This window comes from Ursus maritimus, unplaced genomic scaffold, assembly GCF_017311325.1.
Source record: "Ursus maritimus isolate PB19 unplaced genomic scaffold, ASM1731132v1 scaffold_8, whole genome shotgun sequence".
In the NCBI taxonomy this organism is placed as follows: Eukaryota; Metazoa; Chordata; class Mammalia; order Carnivora; family Ursidae; genus Ursus; species Ursus maritimus.
The window spans coordinates 39,963,615-39,987,413 of NW_024426996.1; the positions used below are offsets into that span (position 1 = coordinate 39,963,615).

The following is a 23,799-nucleotide window of genomic DNA, read 5'->3' on the forward strand; positions in this document are numbered from 1 at the left end:
CCCGTAGTGCTTGAGTTTTGCAGTTCTCTATGATAGGTAAACTTGGTCTTGCTGATCTTCTGGGGGAGGGGCCTGGTGCGTTGATTCTCAAGTGTCTTTCCCCCAGGCAGAAATGCACCACTCTTGCCAGGGGGCCAGGCTAAGTAATCTGCTTCTGATTGCTCTGAGGCTTTTGTTCCCTGAGGGCTTTCTCTGAAGCTTCAAAGTGTGAATGTGAAAATGGTGGCTTCCTAACCTCTAGCAGAGCTCGGTGCACTGCTCCTCATTGCGCCTTGAGGGAAAAGCAGTTAGTCACTATGGTCTCCCTTGTCTCTGCTGCACTCCGTGCTCACCTGGCCAGTGACCCAGCATTTCTGTCTCAGTCATGTGACCCTACTTTGAGTCTCCAAACCCTGAATACTCCTGCCGTGCACACTCAGTGCCGCTCCTCCTGGGGGAGGGAGGGATGGTATCACCGCAGTTCTCCTGTGCCCGGGTTTGCAGTATATGGCAACCCTGAGCTGGGAGACGACTCCTGGACTCACTGATTATAGTCAGCTTCCCTGCTCTGATGCCTGGAATTTCGGCCACACTCCGGCACTCCCAGTCTTCCTGTGACCCTGAGGATCCTGAGACCACGCTCTCCCACTTAGTATTCCGCCCTGCTTCGCCACCTGAGCACCTTTCATGCAGGGATGTCTCTCACCTGAGTAGACTTCTAAAAGTTCTGATTTTGTGCTCCACTGCCATATCACTTTCCAGTAGCCAGCTTCTGGAGGCTCCTTCCCCCGCAGTTAGTTTATCTTCAGACATACGGCCTCGGATTTACTTCTCCGCACCTCCTATCTTGCAGAAAGTGGTTGCTTTTCTACTTGTAGAGATGCAGCTATTGTCTTAGGTCTCCAGTTGAGTTCACAGATGTTCAGAATGATTTGATGATAGCTGTCTAGCTGAATTCCTGGGGCCAGAAAAAACTAATTTTTCCTAATTCTCCACCATCTTGGGCTATCTCCTGAAAGCTGTTTTTAGTTCTTATTTTTAATGAACACTTGCATAATTACCATTGAATTAGTAACCTTGTTTTGTTTAAAGGGTTTAGTAGTTTCATTTCCCAGGATATTACAACTATGTGAGGAAAAAGGAGGTTGTTGGAACCAGTCAACACCATGGGTAGAACATTAAAGAGGTGTTGTTAAATATAGAATTTCTTAAATCTTAGGGAAAAAGTTTCCCCATTGTACCTGTGTTTCTCTTTTTATACATTTTATTTTACTGTGGTAAGAATACTTCAGATGAGATCTATCCTGTTAGATTTTTAAGCTTACAATATATTATTATTGTTTTTATGTATAGTGTTGGAGTGCAGATCTCTAGAGCTTATTCATTGTACTTAATGGAAACGTTATGCCTATTGATTATTAACTCCTTATTTTCCTCTATCCCCCCAGCCCTTGTCAATCACCATTCTACTCAGATTCAATGAATTTCTCTATTTTAGACACCTCATATAAGGGAATCATGCAGTACTTGTCTTTCTTTCCATCATTGGCTTTTCTCACATAGCATAATGTCCTCAGGATTAAACCATGTTGTTGTATCTTGCAAAATTTTGGTCTTTTTAAAGGTTGGATAGTATTTCATTGTATATATAGTACCACATTTTGTTTTACCATTCATCTGTCAGTAGACATTTTGATTGTTTCCGCACTTGGCTATTAAGAATAGTGTTGCAGTGAACACAGCAGTGCTAATATCTGAGATCCTGTTTTCAGTTCTTTTGGATAAATACCCAGAAGTGGAGTTGCTGGATCACATGTGGTAGTTCTATTTTTAATTTTTTTAGAAACCTCCATTATGGTTTCCCACAGTGGCTGGACCGTTTCATATCCCCACCAATTTTAAGTATAGAAGGGTTCCAGTTTCTTTACATTCTCAGCAACACTTCTTGTTTTTTGATAATAGCCATCTTGTCATGTGTGAAGTTGTGTCTCGTGGTTTTGATTTGCATTTCCCTGATGATGAGTGACCTTGAACATTTTTGCATATTCTAGCTGGCCATTTGTGTATCTTCTTGGAGAGATGTCTATTCAAGTCCGTAGGCCATTTTTAAATTATTAGTTTTTTTACTATTGAGCTTTAGGAATAGTAACCATTTTTAAATTTAAAGTTTTCCTATTTCAGATATTTTCTTTGTCCTTAAGAAAGAAGTAATTAAAATGAATCCTCCTATGGTCATGGACTTCACTTTTATGAAATAATTTAGAAAAATAATTGAAAGATATTTTTACTCATTGAAATCCATTTTGAGATTAATCTTTGCAAATTATATTTTATAAAGTACTAACACAATTTCATTTTTGTTGACTAACCTCAGCAACACCAACAAAGATCCCAACGGACACTAGCACTCCTCCCAGACCACATTTACCAGCTCATGAAAAGATGGCGCCGAGGAGGGCATCATTTAGTAGTCAGGTAAACTTTATCTGGGTAGTATTCTTTTGAATAAAGATTTATTAAAAGGGGGGCAAATCATGTAAATCTTTAGAAATTCATTAATTCATTACCCCTTTCTATAAAGATCAAAATAGCTGTTGATAAATAACACTCGAGATCTTTCCCTTTTTGTGAAATACTTCTCAGACATACTCCTTTTGATTATTTCCCAGGTAAAATATTAGATATTTCTTTTAATTAAGGAAAGTTAATAATTTAGAGCCATTTCGTATTTAGTTTCGAATACCAATGACTTTCATTTATGTCCATTTAACTTTATTGGGAGCCCATGCGAGGTAATGTGGCAGATGTCTTAGAAGATAAAAGGATGAATAGGGACTAGGCACATCCAGCGTAGAGGGGGAGACATGCGTGCCTGTACTCAGCTAAAAATGCTAGGAGTCAAATTGTAGTTCACTTATAAAGATACCATGGTGGTATTTCTGGTGGAAGTATTATGGATGGGAATAAAAGTGTTACTTTTTGTTTTGCTTCCTAGTCCATAAATTCCCAGACTGTTGGTCAGTCATTAACACAGCCAGCGATGTCACAAGCTGCAAATTTACCAATTCCACAAGGCATGTCCCAGGTATTTTTTGTTTGTTTGTTTGAGTTGAGTATTTTTAAATGATGAATTGTTTTTAAGCTAATAGAGATTTAAATATATACATACTTTTAGTGCAGTGAATCTCACCTGTTAGCATTTATAATGTCTGGGGGATGTTTTTGATCGTCAGTGATTGTGGAGTATCACTGGCCCTTAATAGGCAGGAGCCAGGGATGCTAGTTGTCTTTCAGGATGCATGACAGTTTTGCCCAACAAAGAATTATCCTGGTTTATATTCTATAACATCCCCTCGAGAGACACTATAGACAGAAAGATATTAAAGATGAAATATAGCTCTTCTTTTTATTCTTCCTATGAATATTGGAAAAATCAAGTAATTTTATTCATATATTCATTCATTCATATATGGGACATTTATTGGGATACTTGAGTTATTGCAAGTGCCGGCAATACAAATACACATATACTATGAGACTTTATTACATCTGGAAGGAATGACCTAGAACTACAATGTGGTATTTATTCTATAGTCAGTGCTCAAGGTGTATAGGCTGATACGTGAGCACATTAGATGGACCCCTGATGCAGCCTGAGGAAGACTTTCTGGAAGAATTGTTGCTTGGGCTGAGTCCTGAAGGAGGCCTAAATATAGAAATTAGCAGGAGAAAGGAGAGGTGTTACAAAAAGGAGAGGTGTTACAAAAGTGACACTAAGTTCCCAACTTAGAATTTTTGACTCTGCATTCATTCATTCAATGCCTCAAACACATTAAAAATACAAGATAGTGGTAAAAATAATCCAAACTGTTTTCTTTGGTTAAATAGACCTTGACTTAGCAGTATTTCAAATAATGATAGTTAACAATAGATAAAAATGGTCCTCTAAGAATACCTTTGTTTTTATATAGTTCTTATTTAAATTATACATATATAATTTTAGCCATTATATGACACCTGTACAAGTAGATTGACAATGTTGTAAATTACCTAAACATCATAATCTTGACTTCCAGCAACATATGATCAGTAAGGTGCTTAAATATTATCTGTAGTTGTAATAGTTTTTATCAACATTTGTTCTGAAGGTAACAGATTTTTTTAATGTAAATATTTAGACATACTTTCAATTATTAGTTCACTAATCTTAAGATACTGAATTAGTATTTCTTAACATTTTAAGGGGCTATTTTCATGAAATTAATAGTATCTACTGTGTCAAAAATGTTAATAAGTATTCAGATCTCATATTTCATTAAGTGATAAAGCCAAATACTTTGCCTTGTAGTTCTATGATTTTATTTCTTGTTATTCTGCCTTCTGTGTTTGTATCTATTATTTGCATTTAATAGAAATCCTTTAAGTGATGACAATGTAATGTTTACCCAAAGGTATAAATAACTTTTGTTAGGATAAAATACAACATTCTGAATATGTTTTAAAGGTATGAGGGAGCTGAGGTTGTAGTTTGTTGTAATGTTTTCTCATACTTAGTGTAATCTAATCTAAGATATGATCTTCAGAAGTCAGAGTTCTGTACTTTTTGAAAGGTAACATTCAGTATCCTCAACACAAACTTTTGAAGTTAAAGAAAAAAAAGCTTTTGGGAGGGCATTGCTCATTTTTAGATGCAGTTCACTGTAAGAGACTTTTTTTTTTTTTTTTTTTTTAGATTTTATTTATTTGAGAGAGGGCGTGTGAGAGAGTATGAGTTGGGGGGAGAAGCAGAGGCAGAGGGAGAAGTAGACTCCCTACTGAGCAGGGAGCCCAATGCGGGGCTCAATCCCAGGACCCTGGGATCATGACCTGAGCCAAAGGCAGATGCTTAATTGACTGAGCCACCCAGGTGCCCCTGTAGGAGACTATTTTAAGATCAAGACACATTTCCAATAAATTGGAATTATTTCTGCTGTACTATGTCCTGTGCTAAGTATTCATGGAAATAGTTAAACAAGCATGTATATGCTTAAGTGATGAATCACTAAGTGTGGCTAAATTTCAAGTAGTAGTAAATAGAAGCTGTTTATGACTCAAGTGAAACAGTGAAGTAAGATCGAAAATCCTGGAAGTAGAATAACTTTTCATTCATGTATGTATTTATTCATTTATAATGGCTTAGTCTATAAAAGCCTACATTTCATACTTGTCTGAGAACAGTTTCAGTTGAAAATAAGAGTAAAAATATGGCTAGTTATCGGTTAGATATAATCTTCTAATGATCTGTACAAAGAGGACATTCTAGGGATGACAGAATTTGATATGAATAACTCTAGGAGCAGGCTACTTTTTCATTTGCTAAATGATAGAAATTAAGTAACTTGTTCTAGGAAGTGGTAGAGCCACAATATGAGCTCTGATCTTTTTGTTGTTGTTATTTATTTTAGAGAGAGTGAGCGTGCATGTTCGTGGGCAGGGGAGGGGCAGAGGGAAATGGAGAAAGAGAAACTCAAGCCGACTTTGTGTTGAGTGCAGAGCCCGACTCAGGGCTCAATCTCAGGACCCAGAGACCGTGACCCGAGCCAAAATCAAGAGTTGCAGGCTTAACCAACTGAGCTCTAGTCTTCTAATGCCAGCGTGTACTTGTAATCAGTCAAGATCTAGTCAGAAGTCAGAAGCCATACCAGAAATTTGAAATAGGGGTAATAATAAAAAATTATTAACTGGTAACAGGGAATCCTAAATACTACAGAGATCATGGATGTAGAGAGCAGCCACCAACTGTGAGAGGGGGAGAACAGTATGCAAAGAAGGAACAACTTGGAAAACTCCGCCAACCGTCCTAAACTCTTCTTCCTCCAGGCCAGGTTGAAACTCAGTTCCCATTGTGGCTGGTGTGGCTGCAGCCACTGGATGAGAGGGAGGTTCACTGAGGTGCCACAGGTCAGGGCTGGAGAGCAGGAAGCCACCTGCTGGGGTACCAGCAAGATTTTCAGGGGAGCTTTCTATAAGGATGCCAGTAAGACTTGCTGGAAAGCCACCTCTTACAATATCCCTCCAGCTCCATCTACGGACATGACTAAGTGTGTGTCGGCTGACAAAGGAGAAATATTTACAGGGCCCAGCTCCAGTTGCACAAAGCCAAGCAAAGGTGGGCGAATTAGGACCTGAGAGGCAATACATTGAAAACTGGCATAACATTCTTAGCTCATGATATATACTGCTTATTTTCACACTGCACAATTACAAAGAGTAAGTGATTCTAAAATATGTTACACTTTTCCCATACATGGTACTTCAGTTTCAGTTTTCAGCTCAGTTAGGAGCCATGCAGCATCTAAAAGACCAATTAGAGCAACGGACACGGATGATAGAGGCAAATATTCATCGACAACAAGAAGAACTAAGAAAAATTCAAGAACAACTTCAAATGGTCCATGGTCAAGGGCTGCAGGTAGGTTATTATATTTGAATACAAGTAAAACATGCCATTCACATTTTGGTTTCTTAGGAAGATTGACTTTTCTTAATTAAAAATGAGATGCAAGAGATACACTTCATCAATTTAGTTCAGTAAATACACTCAGTATGATTGCATTTCCAGTCTGATTCATTCCTAAGAGTAGTTCCATCAACATCCTTGTTTCTCCAGATTAGAGTCCTCTTCTAGCAGTCTTCATTTTAGTAACTTAAACCCATAATTTAGTATTTTATATAGACTTTGGGGTACATGTAGGTACAGAGTTTATAAATCATCAATCATTGTTTTAGTAAATTTCCAGTAGATATATTTGAATTAGTCTTATTTGATCAACGGCAGGGCCACTGAAGTTGTCTCTCTCAGAAGAGACTAGAATTTTGGAGAAAGGAAACTTTAAGAGAGAAAAAAAAAAGCTACTTCTATCTAATGCTATACATTATAAACAATGAGTGATGCAGAACTGCCAGTCCACAGACCTTTGAGTAGCAATGAGTTGGGGTAATGCTAGCTGGTAGAACAAACAATGCCCAACATGTGAAATATTCAAACAAGTAGAGGTCTTGGAGTTTATCACCCCATTTCTGACAATTGGAAATATGATAGGGTTAGGACGACTGGAAGAACGAATAAGAATTACGTTTTATCCAGTAATTGTTTATTGCTAATTGTTCACTCAATCACTTAGCCATCCTGTTATTTGTTTTTAAACTTAATTTGTAGCTTGTTTTTGCTTTCTTTTTTAAAATTGTTCTCATTCTTCTTCGTTTTTAATCTACAAAGCTCATTTTAATGTAATCTTTATTTCTAAAGATGTTTTTACAACAGTCAACCCCTGGTTTGAGTTTTGGTTCTGTTCAACTTTCTTCTGGAAATTCATCTAACATCCAGCAACTCACACCTATAAATATGCAGGGCCAGGTTGTTCAAACTAATCAGATTCAAAGTGGAATGAATACTGGACACATTGGCACAACTCAACATATGATACCACAGCAGACTTTACAGAGTACATCAAGTCAGGTAACGGTATCAAGTGCAATGGATTCTGGAGGGTTGAGTGATTGAAATGTATACTATTGCAGAAACAAAAATGAAGGTCTGACTGAAATCCATATTTTAACCTTTAATAGTAATAATTAGAAGTTTAGTTTTGAGGGTGATCATTAAAATATTTTGTGCAAAATTGTTAAATTGCTGATATTCTAAATGCTTTCAGTATTTTGACATTTAAAAATTTTGCAGTTCATTTAAAATGAACATGCAGACTGCTTCTGTTTGTTAAAAAGGTTTGACTTACAAAAGAGGCTGGCCAGGAAACATGTTACTATATGTGAAGAATAAACTCTTACGGTAGTGATAGTTTAATCAGTATTCTAAGAAATTTAATGTAAATTCCTGGAAATGTGATGCAGGTAATTGGTATACGTCGGTGACTATAGATCCCAAGACTTCAAGTGAAATCTATAAAGATGTCTAATGTCAGTCACTCACTTTGGGCATTTAACAGAAGTTCTAAAGTTCACAGCTTATATTTCCAGCAAGATACTGAAGACTAATTCATTCTCAATTACTACAAGTCTTTTTCCTTTGTAGTTATATTTCTCCCAGAGTAATATGTCCGCTGCTGCTTTTCGGTCATATCAGCTATTGTTAGAGTGTTGAATAGTGGATGTGTATTTCCTGAAAAAAAAATTTTTCGTTTAATTCATTGTAATGTCTTCTGTTTTCTAGCAGAGTCAACAAAATGTACTGAGTGGGCACAGTCAGCAAACATCTCTTCCCAGTCAGACACCGAGCACTCTCACAGCCCCACTGTATAACACTATGGTGATCTCGCAGCCGGCGGCCGGAAGCATGGTCCAGATCCCATCTAGCGTGCCACAGAACAGTACCCAGAGTGCTGCAGTAACTACATTCACTCAGGACAGACAGATCAGGTAGTTGGCATATTTCAGTAGTCATTCCACAGTTGTAAAAATCGATTAATTAAAAAACAGTAATTCGACTTTTAAAAATATGATTTTAGTTTGTAGCTAACTCCCGCCAGTGTTCTTGAATTAGTAATAAAAATGCAGAGGGGCGTCTGGGTGGCTCAGTTGGTTAAACATCTGCCTTCGGCTCAGGTCATGATCTCAGGGTCCTAGGATCAAGCCCTGCATCAGGTTCCCTGCCCAGTGGGGAGTCTGCTTCTCCCTCTCCTCCCTGCTCGTTGCTACCTCTAGCGCTCTCTCTCTCAAATTAAAAAAAAAGAAAGAAAGAAAAATGCAGAGTATGTCCGTTGTTTAAGGACATTATAATAGAAGAATAACAACAAATTTTGTTTCCTGTCCAAAAATGTTCTACCAAATATTATAGAATCCAGTATCCGTAGCGCACTGTTACAGGAGTTTCATGACAGGCTTTGTGGTGACTGTGAAACTTTCGTTGTTTTAATACAAATTGATGAGTTTTCATGCAGTCACAATGGTTAAGGTTTATACTACCATAGTTTATATAGGTTATGGAATAAAAGTAGCTTACCTTTCTTGAGTTTGTTGAGTACTGTACTTGGTACTCAAAATACACGATCTCATTTAATTCTTTTTTATTTTTTTTAAATGTGTGTTGGGTCTTTTATTTCCCAGATAAGAAAAGAGTGAGTTTATAGTAATTATCTTAGGGGCTTATAGGTAGTTAAGGGGGTGGTGAGTAGTTTCTAAATTTAAGCCTGGGTATCTGATTTCAAAACTCAAGTGCTTAAATATATAGTACACTAAACTTTTGTGGGCCATTCTAGAGGAACAGCCATTTATGACTTATTTTAGTGGGCAGTCCAAATAGCTGACATAGAAACAAATATTTTGAAGAAATGCCACTATTTCATGTATCAGGAAGCTGTCTTTTAACAACTACAGGATCTCTGTGGTCTTAAAACTTCTATTTTAAGTATTTTTTAGTTTTTATTTATTTTACTACAATACAAGTAGGCTGCTTTTGTTGTTGTATCAAACTGCGTAATAGGTTTTATTAAAATCCTGTTAATTTCCAGAGAGTAAAGAAGCTGCAGGATCACAGAGGCAATGAGAGCACGAAGAACTCATTGCTTCTCTTTGGAACTCAGTTCCTCAAGTGAAGTCCAACTTTTCGCTCTGACATTCTGAAAGGAGGTATTATGAATGTGCTCCATAGAAATGTAGAGGGTTACTTTTAAAGCCCGAGGAAGATGCCATTAATCTAGAATGCTGATGTGCATTTTGGAGGATACAATTTAGCAACTATTTGTGGACCTCTTTTTTTTTTTTTTGGAGGGAAAATATATATTTCAGCAAACATTGAAGTGCCTGCTGAAGTGATTATGGCACATTCCTTGTCCCAAGAGAATGATCAGACTCGTAAGCTGTAGAGGGTTAAACAAATCGGTATTATTTGGTATGAGAAATACTTCTTCCTATGTCTTTAGAAAAAGGAAGTGAGCAGTTTTATGGGTTGAGGCAAACAAGTGAAGAGAGGAATGTGGTCAAGGTCAAGCTTCACAGAGGAAGTACTTGGCCTGAGTCTTAAACAGCCAGACTTTTTCATGTGACAGGGAGTCTCAGAAGGGTGCTGTGAGCGAAGGGAATGGTATATACAAAGTCACCGATGTGAGAGTTAAGCAAAAGTAGATTGAAGAACGTCTCTTGGTGCCAGAGATGGATGAAGTATTCTCATCACATTTTATCAGTGAGCAGTTTGGGCAATTTCTTTTAAGATTACAGAGAAATGAGTATTTAGTATTTCTGTGCCCAAGCCACTTTGTAAATGTTACTTTTTCGTTGGCCATCATTCTTGTTATGTGAATTTTTTAATTCTTTTATACATATTTTTTGCATTAAATAGTACATTCAGTCCTGAAGTATAAAAAATATTTTATTTTTAAGTTTTGGTATGGATTCAAAAATAGATTTATTTTGTCTTATGGACCACATAAATAATAAAATGCATTTCTACTAACTTTAATTCCATTATATATGTGACACAGTTTATAACTGCAGTATGTCATGCCCCATTCACAGTTGAGTCATAGCTCTGTAATGGCCAGTGTTAGAAACTGACTTCATCTCACAGAAGAGGCAAATAGAAATAATATTGTTCCCTGAACAGGTGTCATTTTGTTGTTGTTGTTTATTAAAATAGAAGATAGGTAGGTGGGGAGGGAGCGAATATTAATGAATTCTAATACAGTGGGTACTATGTTACATTGATGAATTTATAAATTGAGGGTACTTTTATTCACTGTTAGAAGGTTGTTTAATTTTGAGTTATGTTTATAAGATACAACTTGCGGTGAAAGTATCTTCTGTAAGCCTAGAGAGGCTTTTAAAAATCCCTTACGATAGCTTTAAGTTTATTCGTGATTAGCAAAATGAACACGTGCCGCATATAGCTGACTCCCAGGTACCTAATAATTTTATAAAAAGAAGATATTTTTTAACAGGTTTAAAACTTTTTTTCATTATGGTAAAATATACATGAAATTTACCATGTTAACTATTTCAACATGTACATTTCATTGGCATTGAATGCATTTATACTGTTGGGACCATCACTACCGTCAATCTCCACAACTTTTGCCTCAGTCAGTCCCAAACTGAAACTCCACACCCATTGAACAATTATTCCCCCATTCCTCCTCCTCTCTAGGTCCTGGAAGCCACCGTTCTGCTTTCTAAGCACATAAGTCTATGAATTTGACTACTCTAGATACTCTAGATACAAATGGAATCGTGCAATATGTGTGTCTTTTGTGGCTGGCTTATTTCACTTGACACAGTATCCTCAAGGTTTGTCCATGTTGGGGCATGTGTCAGAATTTTATTCCTTTTATTTTGAGATATTTATTTATTCGTTCAGAGAGTGAGAGTGGGGAGGGCCAACGAGAGAATCTTAAGCAGGCTCCACGTTCAGAGCCCAGTGTGGGGCTTGATCTCAGGACCCTGAGATCATGACCTGAGCCGAAATCAAGAGTTGGACACTTAACCTACTGAGCTACCCAGGTTCCCCAGTTTTATTTCTTTTTAAGGCTAAATAATACTTCATTATGTGAATATACCATGTTTTGTTTATTTGTTTATCGATGGACACTTGGGTTGCATCCTGTCTTTTGGCTACTGTGAACCATGCTGCTGTGAACCTGAGTGTACAAATATCTGAGATCCTGCTTTCTGTTCTTCTTGAGTATATACCCAGAAATGGAATTGTTGGATCATGGTAATTCTATATTTAATTTTTTGAGGAACAGTCCTACTGTTTTCCATAGGAGCTGCGCTGTTTTCATATTCCCACCAGCAGTGCATGGTTTCTCCATGTCTGCACCAACACTAGTTACTTTGTTTTATAATAGCCATCCTGATGGGTGTGATGTGGTATCTCATTGTGGTTTTTTTATTCGCATTTCCCTAATGATAGGTGATGTTGAGCATCTTTTCATTTGTTTATCGACCATTTGTATATCTTCTTTAGAAAAACATCTATTCAAGACCCTAGCCCATTTTTTAATCAGATTGTTTATTGTTATAGGATTGTTTTATATAATATATATCAGATATATGATCTGCAGATAATTTCTCCCACTCTGTGGGTTTCTTTTTCCCTGTGCTGATAGTGTCCTTTGATATATAGAAGTTTTTAATTTTGATGTCCAGTTTATTTTTTTCTCTTGTTGCCTGTGTTTTTAGTGTCATAGCCAAGAAATCACTGCCCAATCCAGTGTCATGAAACTTTCCCGTTTTTTCTAAGAGTTTCATAGTTGTAGCTCTTATGTTTAGTGCTTTAATCCATTCTGAGTTAATTTTTGTATGTGGTGAACGGTAAAGGTCCAACTTCATCTTTTCCATATAGATAACCAAAAAATTTACATTTTTGTTTGTGATCATTTCATTTTGCTATGTACATTTTTGTTTTACTGTATTCCCAAAAGAATCTTTAAAAATATGAAACATGAAACAAAATTGGAACATACAGCTTTTAAAAACCAAACCGGCAATATTGTTGGGTATTATCTTAGAGAAGTATTCAGCCCCACTGCCTTTTATAATGTGTACCTTATACTGCTGACTGCCCTTCTTCTCTTTCTTTCCTCTCCACAGATTTTCTCAAGGTCAGCAGCTTGTGACCAAATTAGTAACTGCTCCTGTGGCTTGTGGGGCGGTCATGGTACCTAGCACAATGCTCATGGGTCAGGTGGTGACCGCCTACCCTGCCTTTGCTCCGCACCAGCAGCCACCACAGACGCTGTCAGGCACGCAGCAGCAGCAGCAGCAGGGCTCCCAGGAACAGCAGCTCGCTTCGGTCCCGCACCCGTCTCAGGCTCAGCTGACCCAGCCACCGCAGCAGTTTTTACAGGTGATTCTCCCCACGGGGAGCCCTCCCAAACCCATGTACTTTCATATAGTGAAATTAGGCATTAAAAGAACAGTTTTGTAAATCATCCGAAAAATCCATAAAAGCTTATTGTACAAGTTAAATTTCTGGAAGGGCAGAAAGCTTGTCCCAGTTAGCTGTTTTTCCTTCCCTTGTTTGGTCTTTGGAAGACTTTTAGCTCTGCCATGGACACACCCAATTATATGAATGACTGGAAAGAAAAAGCTACTTGCCGTCCCCATCAAGGTACTTTACATAGAGCTCTCTCTGGCTGGGGTTTCTGGAATTCATACCCTTTCTTCCTTTTAGCAGCCCATCAAACATGTGCTGCTACAGGGCAGGGTATCAAAAGGGATTTTTGGAAAAATGAGTTACAGGCATTATCTTAAATTATGTTGGATTAAATTTTATGATTTTTTGGTTATAAGTTAGTGTTAGAGGAGAAATACTGTGGCAGGCTATGTATTGTCATCGTTGAGAGCGTGGGCTCTGAAGTCAGGCTGCCCTGAGACTGAGTCACTGCTCTACCACATACATGTGACCTTTGGTAGGTTACTTACTAAAATTCGGTTTCTTCATCTATAATATGGAGGTGCTAATAGTTCGTACCTCATGGGTAAACAATGCATGTAAGTCACTGAACATAGTTACAAAGCACAGAACTGGCTGTCATGTATGAGCACTGTCTTGATTAATGGAATAAACACTCAAATTAGCCAAAATGCAGACACATATTTCATCACATATTTCTCGTATCTCAGTAGATTGGATCTACTTATCTAAAGGATACAGAAGAAAATTACCTAGATTGGGGTTCTCAGCTAGGAATTGAGCAGGATACAGTTCTGGACCTCAGAACCCTCATTGGAATGCACCATAGCAGGTTATGACATCCAGAATTCCAGCTTTTTCCCTTCTGGCCTGTGCGAGCAATTCTGAATACAGGCCAGCCACATACATACCATATCATCAGTTTTAGAGTTACACAACAGATGGTATGATTAGAAAATTCAGTATTAGATTGTCTACTCAGGCATAAATACATTGTTAATTTATCACCGTTAGTGTTATGGTGCAAATAGAGTTCTTAACTTGGTGATAATGGAAAACTAAAACAGGTTAGTTGCCTAAATATCTCTGAGTCCTACTGACAGCCCCTTAGACCTGAAGCCATACTACAGTTATTAATGACTAGGTTAGCTGTTGTTATAAATGAATTAATAACAAGAATTTATGATAAATATAAACTGTTATCTAGAGGAAATAATACTCAATGAGAATTGAGCAAAACCTTAAAAAAGGAGAGAACTTGCCTTAAGATCTCAGTCTTCTAAATCAAGGAACAAGGGCCCTTAAAAGAACAAGCACTCTATTCTCTCTCACTTCTGAAAAAAAAATTCCAAAGATATGGGACCCCTAAAGAAATAAGATCGGCAGTATCGTTAGAAATACATTTCTGTATGGAGAGTTAATTACAATTTGGCTTTTCTGATTGTATAACGTCTAGTTCCAAATATGCCTCTGTTGTAATCCTGTAAGGCTCACAAATATCCTGAGTTCTTTATGTTACAAAAGCTTTTCCTAAATAACAGAAAAAGAAGTTTTGCCAGGTCTTTGGCAAAGCTTGAGGCTCAAGGATCTGTCCTTGTGTATGTTTATGTGTGTGCGTACATGCTTGTGCCCTTTAAACCCATTTGCAAAGATGTCCCTTCACACTCCCGTGTTTAGATTAGGAGCCCTGCATCAAGTTGTGTTGTCAGTGGTGAGGAAGAACATTCACTGTAAAAATTCACTTTCTTTGGGCTCATTTTCTTTGTATCACCAGAAATTGGAATCAAGTGAAAGAAACAGGCTCATGGAGTTGAGACTTGCCCGGGGTCACACAGTTGATAAATGGCAGAGCACAGCTCAAATCCAGGGCTTCCGGCTTCACATCCTGTGCCCTTGTTTGGTTTGGTTTTTTATTTTGTTGTTGTTGTTGTTGTTGTTGTTTTTTACACCACACTTCTACATATATAGGACTTAAGTCTCTAACTTTGCTCTCATTTTTGTGGTACTTCTAATAATAATGTTAATATTTAATCTTCATAAAAACCCAGTGTGGAGGCACTTTTATCTTTATTTTGTAAATGAAGAAACTGAGGCCCAGAGAAGTAAATAGTTTGAACAAGTCACACGGTCTAGGAAATGGCTTAGCCAGAGTTTGAACCCAGTGGCCCACGCTCTTGGCTTTTGAAATGCTGCTCTAACCAGCTGAACGAGCCTGTGCAGAAGGCATTGTCTAACTTCTCGGAGTACTTGTGTTTCGTGTGTTCTTAGCTGTGCTTACATTTTACTGTCTGTTTAAAATTGTGGTCTTAAAGGATCTGTAAGGAAAGAGTACGTGTGGTTTATCTCGAGACATAGATTGCTTTCTTTTTTTTTTTTTTTTTTTAAGATTATTTATTTATTTATTTGACAGAGAGAGACAGCCAGAGAGAGAGGGGACACAGGCAGGGCGAGTGGGAAAGGAAGAAGCAGGCTCCCAGCGGAGGAGCCCGATGTGGGGCTCAATCCCAGGACTCTGGGATCACGCCCTGAGCCTAAGGCAGACGCTTAACGACTGAGCCACCCAGGCGCCCCTAGATTGCTTTCTATACCAAAAAATATCTAGCTCAGATTCCTTAAAAAATAAACAAAAAAAGAAATTCTGCTATATTTTCAAAAAGAAGGGAAACCTCATATGCATTTTCCAAAACATTATTTTTAAGTGAGAAAATAAAACATGATATAGATTATGTGGAATTTAAAGGACTCCGTCCCTATCTGGAGTGGAAAACTTGAGTAACTCGTGATGTAGACAGCGTAACCGGGGTAAAGCAGCGTTGCGTAATGCGTTTGTCTTTTAGACTTCACGGTTGCTCCACGGGAATCCTTCAACTCAGCTTATCCTCTCCGCGGCATTTCCACTACAACAGAGCACTTGCCCTCAGTCACATCACCAGCAGCACCAGGCTCCGCGACAGCAGCGCCTGAATCGGCACAGGACTGACAGTCTGACCGATCCTTCCAAGGTTCAGCCACAGTAGCACACACGCTCCTCTCGGGCCTCAGGGGAGGAAGGAGTTGTCTGTAGCAGTTGCTCAGATGGTCTGAGGCCAGAAGGAAAAGTTCCAGCAGTTTCAGAAGATGCAGTGTCGAGCGTTGTAGTTTCTGGAATTAGCCAGCAGGGAAACCGCTGCCTAGTGCTACAGATGTACATTAAATACCAGCCAGCGGGAGATGGTCACGGGGCCACAGCCAGTTCTGACAGTGTTTTACTTGCCCAGCTCGTTTTGGATGGAGAGAGTATATTGCCAAATGTTACGGAGCTCAGCTAGGAAACATGACCTCCAGTCAATCAGAAGGGCACTGACAATGTTAGTAACTTTTAGTGGTTCTGTGCCTGTTTTCAAGCGCTACAGAGGACACACCACTGTCATGTCAGGGGTTGCTTACAACGATGCCATGAAGACAGTCCAGTAGACCCATAGGCCCCCCCTTCCCCATTCCCTCTCCCTTTTCAGATAATGATTGGATAGTAATTACAGAATGTTGTGTGGTTCAAATTCTCTATGTACAGATGCTGTAAAAAATTATGTATATGTCTGGATAAAAGGAGAGAAAGCAAAACATGTTGTAAGCTGCATGAAAGCATTATCTCCTCGTAGGTATATTTCCTTAGATTGACACCATGTGCAAACTAGTACGTTCTCTGTTTCCCCTTTCGTTTACAACACAGTAGTGTTCTACTCACTTTTCCGGGGCACAAAGCTTTTTGTTCATACTTTGGCTGTGATGTCACAGTTTGTTGAGTGAGGTATGATGTGCTGCTGGGAGTGGATATTTTTTTCCAGGTTAAATTATTGAAGCAACAGGATTTTCAAGTTACTCAGAAATATCCCTCATTTCATTACTTTTCATTTATGTTTGAAAATAGGATTCGCACTGCTTTATTTTAGATGGTTGCGAGTTTGGTCACATATTTTGATATAGTTCATAGTTGGAAGTAGTTGTTTAAACGGCTTCCAATAAGCCTGAAAGTCATTTCAAGAATGTTCCAGTTATAGGAGTAAAATTTGCACACAAAAGATTTTAGGCACTTTTTAACATTCTCACTGGTGGGAATTTTAACTTTTAGGATTTGTTGGAATCTTTTTATTATCCTTCACAATTTCAATGCTTCTTTTAGTCAGAAATGATTCAGGGTTATTTGAGAGAAAAAAAAACCCATAGTGCCTTGATTTTGATTCAGGTGATAACTCACCATCTTGAACTCATTGTCTGGTTTCAGTAGCAGTTTTGAAACCTTAGTACATTTTTAACAGCATGTGGGTGTCAGTGCCATTATGATTCTCCTAAGTTCCCAGGAAGACTGCTTTGAGTCTCTTGGACTAGAAGTACAAGTAACTTAGGAAAAAAAGGTGACATCCTAACACTAGCAGAGTCACTGATATGATCACAAAATTGTTTTCCTAAATCAACATCTTCCTTTCAAGCTAAACAGTTAAAAATTACCTGTAAGTATTTTCTCAATATGATCTTGATATTCCTACAAAGAAAAAAGCAAGGGTAGGAATTGGCTTTGCCTTCACTATAACACTAGAATATTGTAACTCACATGCTTTCTAAACATGAACTAAGATTTCATTTGGCAATATTAGATTCTAAAGGTAATAAATTCCAACAGCAATTACATAAAAAAGCATTTTATAGATTTTTATGGTACTAATAATTAAATTTCAACTACAGAGCAAAGGAAAATTAATGGAAATACCTTATTAGAATATCAAAAATTATCACTGAGGAAAGGGAGGATAGCAAGCTGTAATATATCAGAATTGACCTTCATAGAGAATGTGTACCGGAACTGAGGCTGCTCCACAGGAGGAGGCTGGAGCGGTGACGGTGGGTGACCTGCTGCGGAGTTGCTCTTACGCTCGGTTCGTAAGGCTTTTCTGTCCTCCACTTTGCTCTCATCCCGAAGGGATATACTTTGTCTTTCTATAGACAACTCTACTTGGCCACAGTTAAATTAGAAAGTTATATTGAAAAAGAAAATAACCAAAGAAAGTTGGTACCTACCCTTCTACAAAAGAAGCGTCACTAGATACCAATTAATAATTAACATATCAAGAAGCTCCTCTTCTAGCTACATGATCTGGATGAAGAGATTTCTGACTTTCTCATGAATGTCAAGGGTAGTTGTCCGCGTGTGTGTGTAACTGAGCAGAGGTACACGTAGACGAAATTGATGTTACGGAATACGGCGACAGTATTAATTTTCTCCCCTTTCAAATTGCCTTTCTCAACCTTATGCCATTCCATATATATCTGAGTTGTGCCTCATTTGTTTATTGGCGATATCTAGGGGTATGGGTAACAAAAGAGACGAAGAACTGTTAAGATTTGCCCTGAGTACCGTGCTTACGGGAAGGGCGCTCGGCTGTGGGTGCTGCGCACTCCGGTGAGCCAAGCCAAGCGCAGGACAAGCCGCAGGGTGGATGTGTACGCTATTCACGTTCTTCGCCGCCGGTTCCTTCCAGTGTTTTCTGTCCTCGCCAGTATTTGGGAAGGAGAATTAGATAAAATGTTGTTTTATAATTCCTGTTGTTCCTCACAGCTCATTTTTGCCCTTAGAATTGATTGCTGAATTTAAAGGAACGGCTAGCTGCTTTGCCTTTGCCGTCAGAAGAGCTAGTGAGCGCCAGCCGCCTCAGCGCCTTGTTTCCCTCCTGCTTTCCTTGAACTTGGGCTGCAGAGCTGTCCCGCCCCTGCCGCCTCTCCCCCGTCACTGAGAGTTGAGCGTTCTGATGACGATTTGGCAGTCGCCTGTTCTTCGTTTCTGGAGCCAAAGTTGTTCCTTAAAATCCCAAGTCTGCGTGATGAAAGAATACCAAATAGAGCACCTTTCAGCTACTTAAAAGTCCTTCCCTTCCCTCTGCTTTACTCTCAGAGATTCGATTTTTCTTAAAAATCTTATTCTGGGTGGCACTTTCTAGGTGAGAAGCTATTGAAACTGGGGAAATGTTAGCTGCTCTGCAGTCACCCTGCTTTGGACACTCAAGTGGGGACTGCGAGGATCAGTCAGGTTGCTGCGAAGAGTGGCGTCAGACCAGAACCTAGACACTCAAAAGTCACTCCAATTTTTGGGTAGAATGTATCGGAGAAAAAGCAAATATGAGGGATGGGGATCGCGCTTGAGCAAATTCTACCTTTCAGTCTCCAAACTCTGTCCTAAGCTGGGGGGGGGGGGTCATTTGCGTCCCATGCTCTACTTTGTCAAATTTGGTTTAGGAATGTACTAGAATTAAGAGGATGCTAGTGACTTTGAATAGTTGGATATAGAGTACTCAGTGCAGAATAGTGAAAATGTGATTTGGATTCTTCCGAAGCGCTAGAGTTTTTGGTCGTTGCCTTAAAGCGGTCTGCTTGCAGTTGGTTCGGGGCGCAGAGGCTCTCTGAGGGGCATCCTGCTGAAGGGAGACGAATCTTTGTTCCAGAAGCCTTAGAAAGGGGCCCCTTCAAATAGTACTCTTTCTGTGGCTCCACACAGGTGAAAATTATTTTAAACTGGAGATTACTTGTTTTCTGATGTTTCCATTACAGTGAGGTAAACCTTTTTTTTTCTTTTAAGGTAGAATGCAAATAGCATTTTACTCTAGTATTGCTCATTTCTCCCTTTTTCTTTTTCTCTAGTTCTTTGATGATTGAAAGTTTGTTGGTGAACATTTGTGTAAAACTCATTCAAGTCTATAACCTTTCCAATATCTGTGACCCTACTCTTCGTCCCTTGGGAGTCGATGTTGGAAGGTATAAACACTGGATATTACTATTGCTGAGTGAGTCTAGCCAAGAGTAAGCGGATTGGAACTTTCAAATGGTGGAAAAGAAACAGCACAAAGGCACTTGCCATTTTACTAGTGATTGGAGAGAGAGACCCTTTTAAGTTTGTTTGGGTTGGGTGAGCATTCCTCTGAAAGGAGCTTCTGAAATAAATGCAAAGGAAAAGAGTCGACTATTTTTATAGCATATTTAATATATTTGTATATAACTATGAATATAGTAGGAACCCTCCACATGCCTCCCACTTTTCTAATTTACTCCCCCTTTTGCCATAGCACTAGCATAGCCTCATCCGCATGGGGAACGTGCCTATTGTCAGCCTACCACGAGATAGTGCTGCTGCTTTCTGAGACAGGTGAGAGCGCCCAACTCTCATGCCCGGGGATCCTTTCTGTAGGAATAGCACACACTCTTCAAACAACATACCACAGTCTGAAAGCATCATTTTGAAACGTAATGAGCACTTTATTGCAACTATTCATTTTGATAAAGTTTATTATCTTAGGCATTACCATTTCTAAAGGATCCCCAAATCATCAGTTAGGTGAAATTTTAAAATGACACATTTCTGAGAAATGTTTAGATCCAGTGAACCGTAGCAGGTTTATGGGAGTGATTTCAAGGTAGCCAAATGAACTTTGACTTTGGTTTTGAATGTGGTGGAGTCAGGAGACTGTCGATGCCTAGTTCCATTTCGACACTATTGTAAACCTGTCTTGCCTATTGTGTGGACACCAAAAGAGACCAATGAGCCTGTTTATTTTCAGAGGTCTAGGAAAATTGCATCAGTGTGAATAGATGTATAGAACTAACCTAAAAGTGATTGGTAGTAATATTTTAGAATATGATAATTTCAAGAATTATTCTGGGTGTTTTAAATGTTGCTCTGAAATGTTGGCATGTCATTTCAGTGTTTCCATTTGAATTGCTCTTGTAATATTTTTGCACAAAAAGGACTGAGAAAAAGACTACTTCGGTTGAAGAAAAGTAGAATTTGGTCTTTTTAAATATGTCTCCTGTGGAAACACTGGGGATGAATTTTGTTGGTATAGTTATTAATTCAGGATATTTAAAGCAGTATTGAACAGCTCACAAGAAATAAGCAAACGTGGACGTTTAAAAATTAAAACTTTCTTTCCATGTGACTGTTTTTGCATATTTTTCCCCTTGTCGTAATTTAACACTACATTCCTTGTTTTTCGTAAATAAAATAATACTTTGCAGGTTCTGCTTTGAGTATTTAACAATATTTTGTAAGCTGCCTGGGTTTTCCTAGGGGAGCGGTCTTTAGTGGAATAGGATATAGTTTGTGAAGAGACTGTTTAAGTGGAATTCCATCACCACCACCAGCAAACACCGAGGTGCTGCATTAAGTGACAATCAAAATAGTGAGTATTTACGCAAGAATTCAGAAAGTGATTTTGAAGACACAGTTGCTTTGAAAGCAGTTCTTTGGGTTTCTTGAATGAAAATGGCTAAATGTATTTATTTATATTTTAAAATATCTTTGTGTTGTTTTCTCATCAGTGGTTTCACAGTGTCATGTATTTAAGTTGTGGACTGTTTTGTTTTGCTTCGTAATCTTTTACGTAAAGAACTGACTCTTCTTATCTGGGGCGCAGTCTCTGGCCGTCATGAGGACTCTCCCCGGGCCAGTGCAAATCTGTGTTACTTCAGGACAGCAGTGGAGGGCCCAGCGCCAGATGCCCTTGCACTGCCCTCCTGTTCTCAACTGAATTCAGAAAAAATAAAGGTAACTCCTCTCAAATCTGCTTGGTATAGCTCCAACCTTTTTCTAGTTTCACTTGCTGCCTTTTCTATTTTATGGGTACTTTTTATATGGTTACTTCCCCAACACAGCCAAAGGCCAGTATGACAGAACCGAGGGCACACATTGCGTGTGTTTTGCCCATTTGGGGAAATGTTAGTAAGACGATCAGCATCTTCTAACGGCCGTCACTATCATATCCATATTAAAATCCATTTAAAGTCCTTAAATATAAGTGGAACAATGTGTGTGCACTGTACTCTTCGACAAAAAATGTTTGCCATTTTTATATAGTGACTGTTGCTTGGTCCTTTAAAAACAAAACAAATCCTTCATACACAGCACTATCCACTGAAAGTAGTGTCTGAGCATTTGAAGCCTAGAAATTCTGAGGCTGCTTCTTACCTAGTATAGTGTTGGAACAGAATTCTCCCTGTTGGGGCTCCCCAAGTAGCTCTTGAGTCCCACAGGCCAGGGACAGGGCATACTGTCTAGCCTTTGGGACCCCTTCAAGAATGGTAATTAAAGCACGTCAACCATGAGTTGGATTTAATAATGTAAAAAATGTTTAACTCTGAGGGTTACATTGAAAATGTGATGTTTTCAAATGTTTGCTTTTAAATTTCTGAGGAAACAAACTGTGACATCGCTTTAAAAATGACATGCAAATGTTATACGTGTGTTTTGAGTTGGTCTGTCCTGGTGCAGATTCACTGCTGGCAATGGTTGTGCCAGCACTAAAGGGTTAAATTGGAGGGAAAGCTAGACCGTCCTTAGGTTGATGCATTATGTAACTAGACAATCAAGCAAAAAAGTTGGCCAGGAAATATCATTTTTTTTTTCATGTCAGCCAGAATAGCTGTACTTCTTAGACCATTCTAGAATAATTTTGAAATCTATGTTACTATGGCGTAAGTTGGCGAAGGGCCTCAGTAATGCACTTGCACATTCACTCTGTAGAGATTGAAGCCCAAAGATGAGTCATATTCAGTGCTGTATTGAAACCAGTTAGTGCAAAAAAAGTTTTATCTTTGTAAATTTTTAATTGTTAACATGAGTTAGTAGCTGTAAAAACAGACACCAAATTCTTTCTCATGTTCTGTGTGGTTTCTTGGTGTGCTACTCTTGACACTGCTGTCCTTACTGCTTGGTTCTTGGTTTTAAGTAAAAATTAGACGTAGCCCATTGTTCTTAACTTCCAAAAGGGTAGAGCTATAAATGGCTAACTGATCTTAAGAATAACCTGCTTTTCCTAAAGCAGACATTTAACTGAAATCCAAACTGATTTACAAAAATGAGACATTTTCTAGGTACCGTCTTCTGCCCAAATCCTAAATGCACAGAAGCACGAAGAGATAATGAATGGTTTCCATGGTGCTACATTAGGTTCTCTGATTCTCATGAGTTATGTTTGGAAGTAAACATTATATAAAATGTGGATCGTTCTGTTACCAACTTACTATTGACTGCCATTTCAATTTGGTGTTACAGTTGGTTACACTTGTTTTTCAGAGCTGTCCTTTGAGAAGTGGTAAAATGTTTTCTTAGCCTACCTCCACTCAGGCCTCTTGGTGTATGATCATTTCTCCAGGTTATGATGTGCATCGTTTTTTTAAAACTACATGTGCTATTATTATAATGCTCTTTCCCCGCAGACTTTTGTATTGTATTCAGAACCTAAAACCATAGCAAAAGAGCCAAGCAGTAGCATTGGTGGTGGTGGTGGTTGTTTTGTTTTGGTTTTTTTTTTGTAAATGTAAAACTTAGATCCAGACTTTGTTTCCTTATTCAATTTTAAAAATAAAAAATACCTCAGTGCTATGTTTTTCAGTATCACCTACATTTCTCAAAAAATAACAACTGCTTTATGTGGCACATAACTTGTAAGAATCACATTATTTTGGATTTTAAAGGAAGACTATTAAATATTTTAAAATCAGTAACAATGACATTTTCTTCTCTTTTATTCAGCAGTGGAGTCTGACAGTATTAGCAATTTTTACCTTGTCACTTCAAGTGTGAGCTACCAAATTCTGTGAGTAGTTATGTCCTGTTAAAGACTGTGGTGCCTCAGAAAGCTATGCTCTTATTCCGGTATCAGCTAGTCCGTGGGCCAGGCTGTGATGGTACCAGCTACTTCCCAACATGGATTATCCTTTCTGTTCTTGCAAAAGATATAATGTAATTACTTGTTGGCTCTGTTTATAATAATCTAAAGCTGTTATTAGGGGAATAATGGTGTAGTCTGGGGTCTTAGCCTGAAATTTCTCTGAAGTGTTTTATTTTCGCAGGTGGGCATTGTGTTTACTACCCTGTAACTGTACTTATTGTG

The 23,799-nt window shown here is 38.4% G+C and overlaps 1 protein-coding gene across 5 annotated transcripts in view; it reads left to right on the plus strand.

The window, feature by feature from the left end:
• Positions 1 to 20,925, plus strand: part of CLOCK (clock circadian regulator) — a 135,302-nt gene extending 114,377 nt beyond the window's left edge. For 4 of the 5 annotated variants that reach the window (XM_040624956.1, XM_040624954.1, XM_040624955.1 and 1 more), the window contains 7 exons: positions 2,354 to 2,454; positions 2,975 to 3,064; positions 6,278 to 6,430; positions 7,268 to 7,477; positions 8,189 to 8,394; positions 12,562 to 12,817; positions 15,724 to 20,925. In XM_040624956.1, coding sequence (XP_040480890.1) covers positions 2,354 to 2,454; positions 2,975 to 3,064; positions 6,278 to 6,430; positions 7,268 to 7,477; positions 8,189 to 8,394; positions 12,562 to 12,817; positions 15,724 to 15,903 — 1,196 coding nt within the window. In that variant the 3' untranslated portion in view covers positions 15,904 to 20,925. The remainder of the gene's footprint in view (positions 1 to 2,353; positions 2,455 to 2,974; positions 3,065 to 6,277; positions 6,431 to 7,267; positions 7,478 to 8,188; positions 8,395 to 12,561; positions 12,818 to 15,723) is intronic. The other variant, XM_040624957.1, reaches the window with a different exon arrangement.
• Positions 20,926 to 23,799: the final 2,874 nt, after the last annotated feature.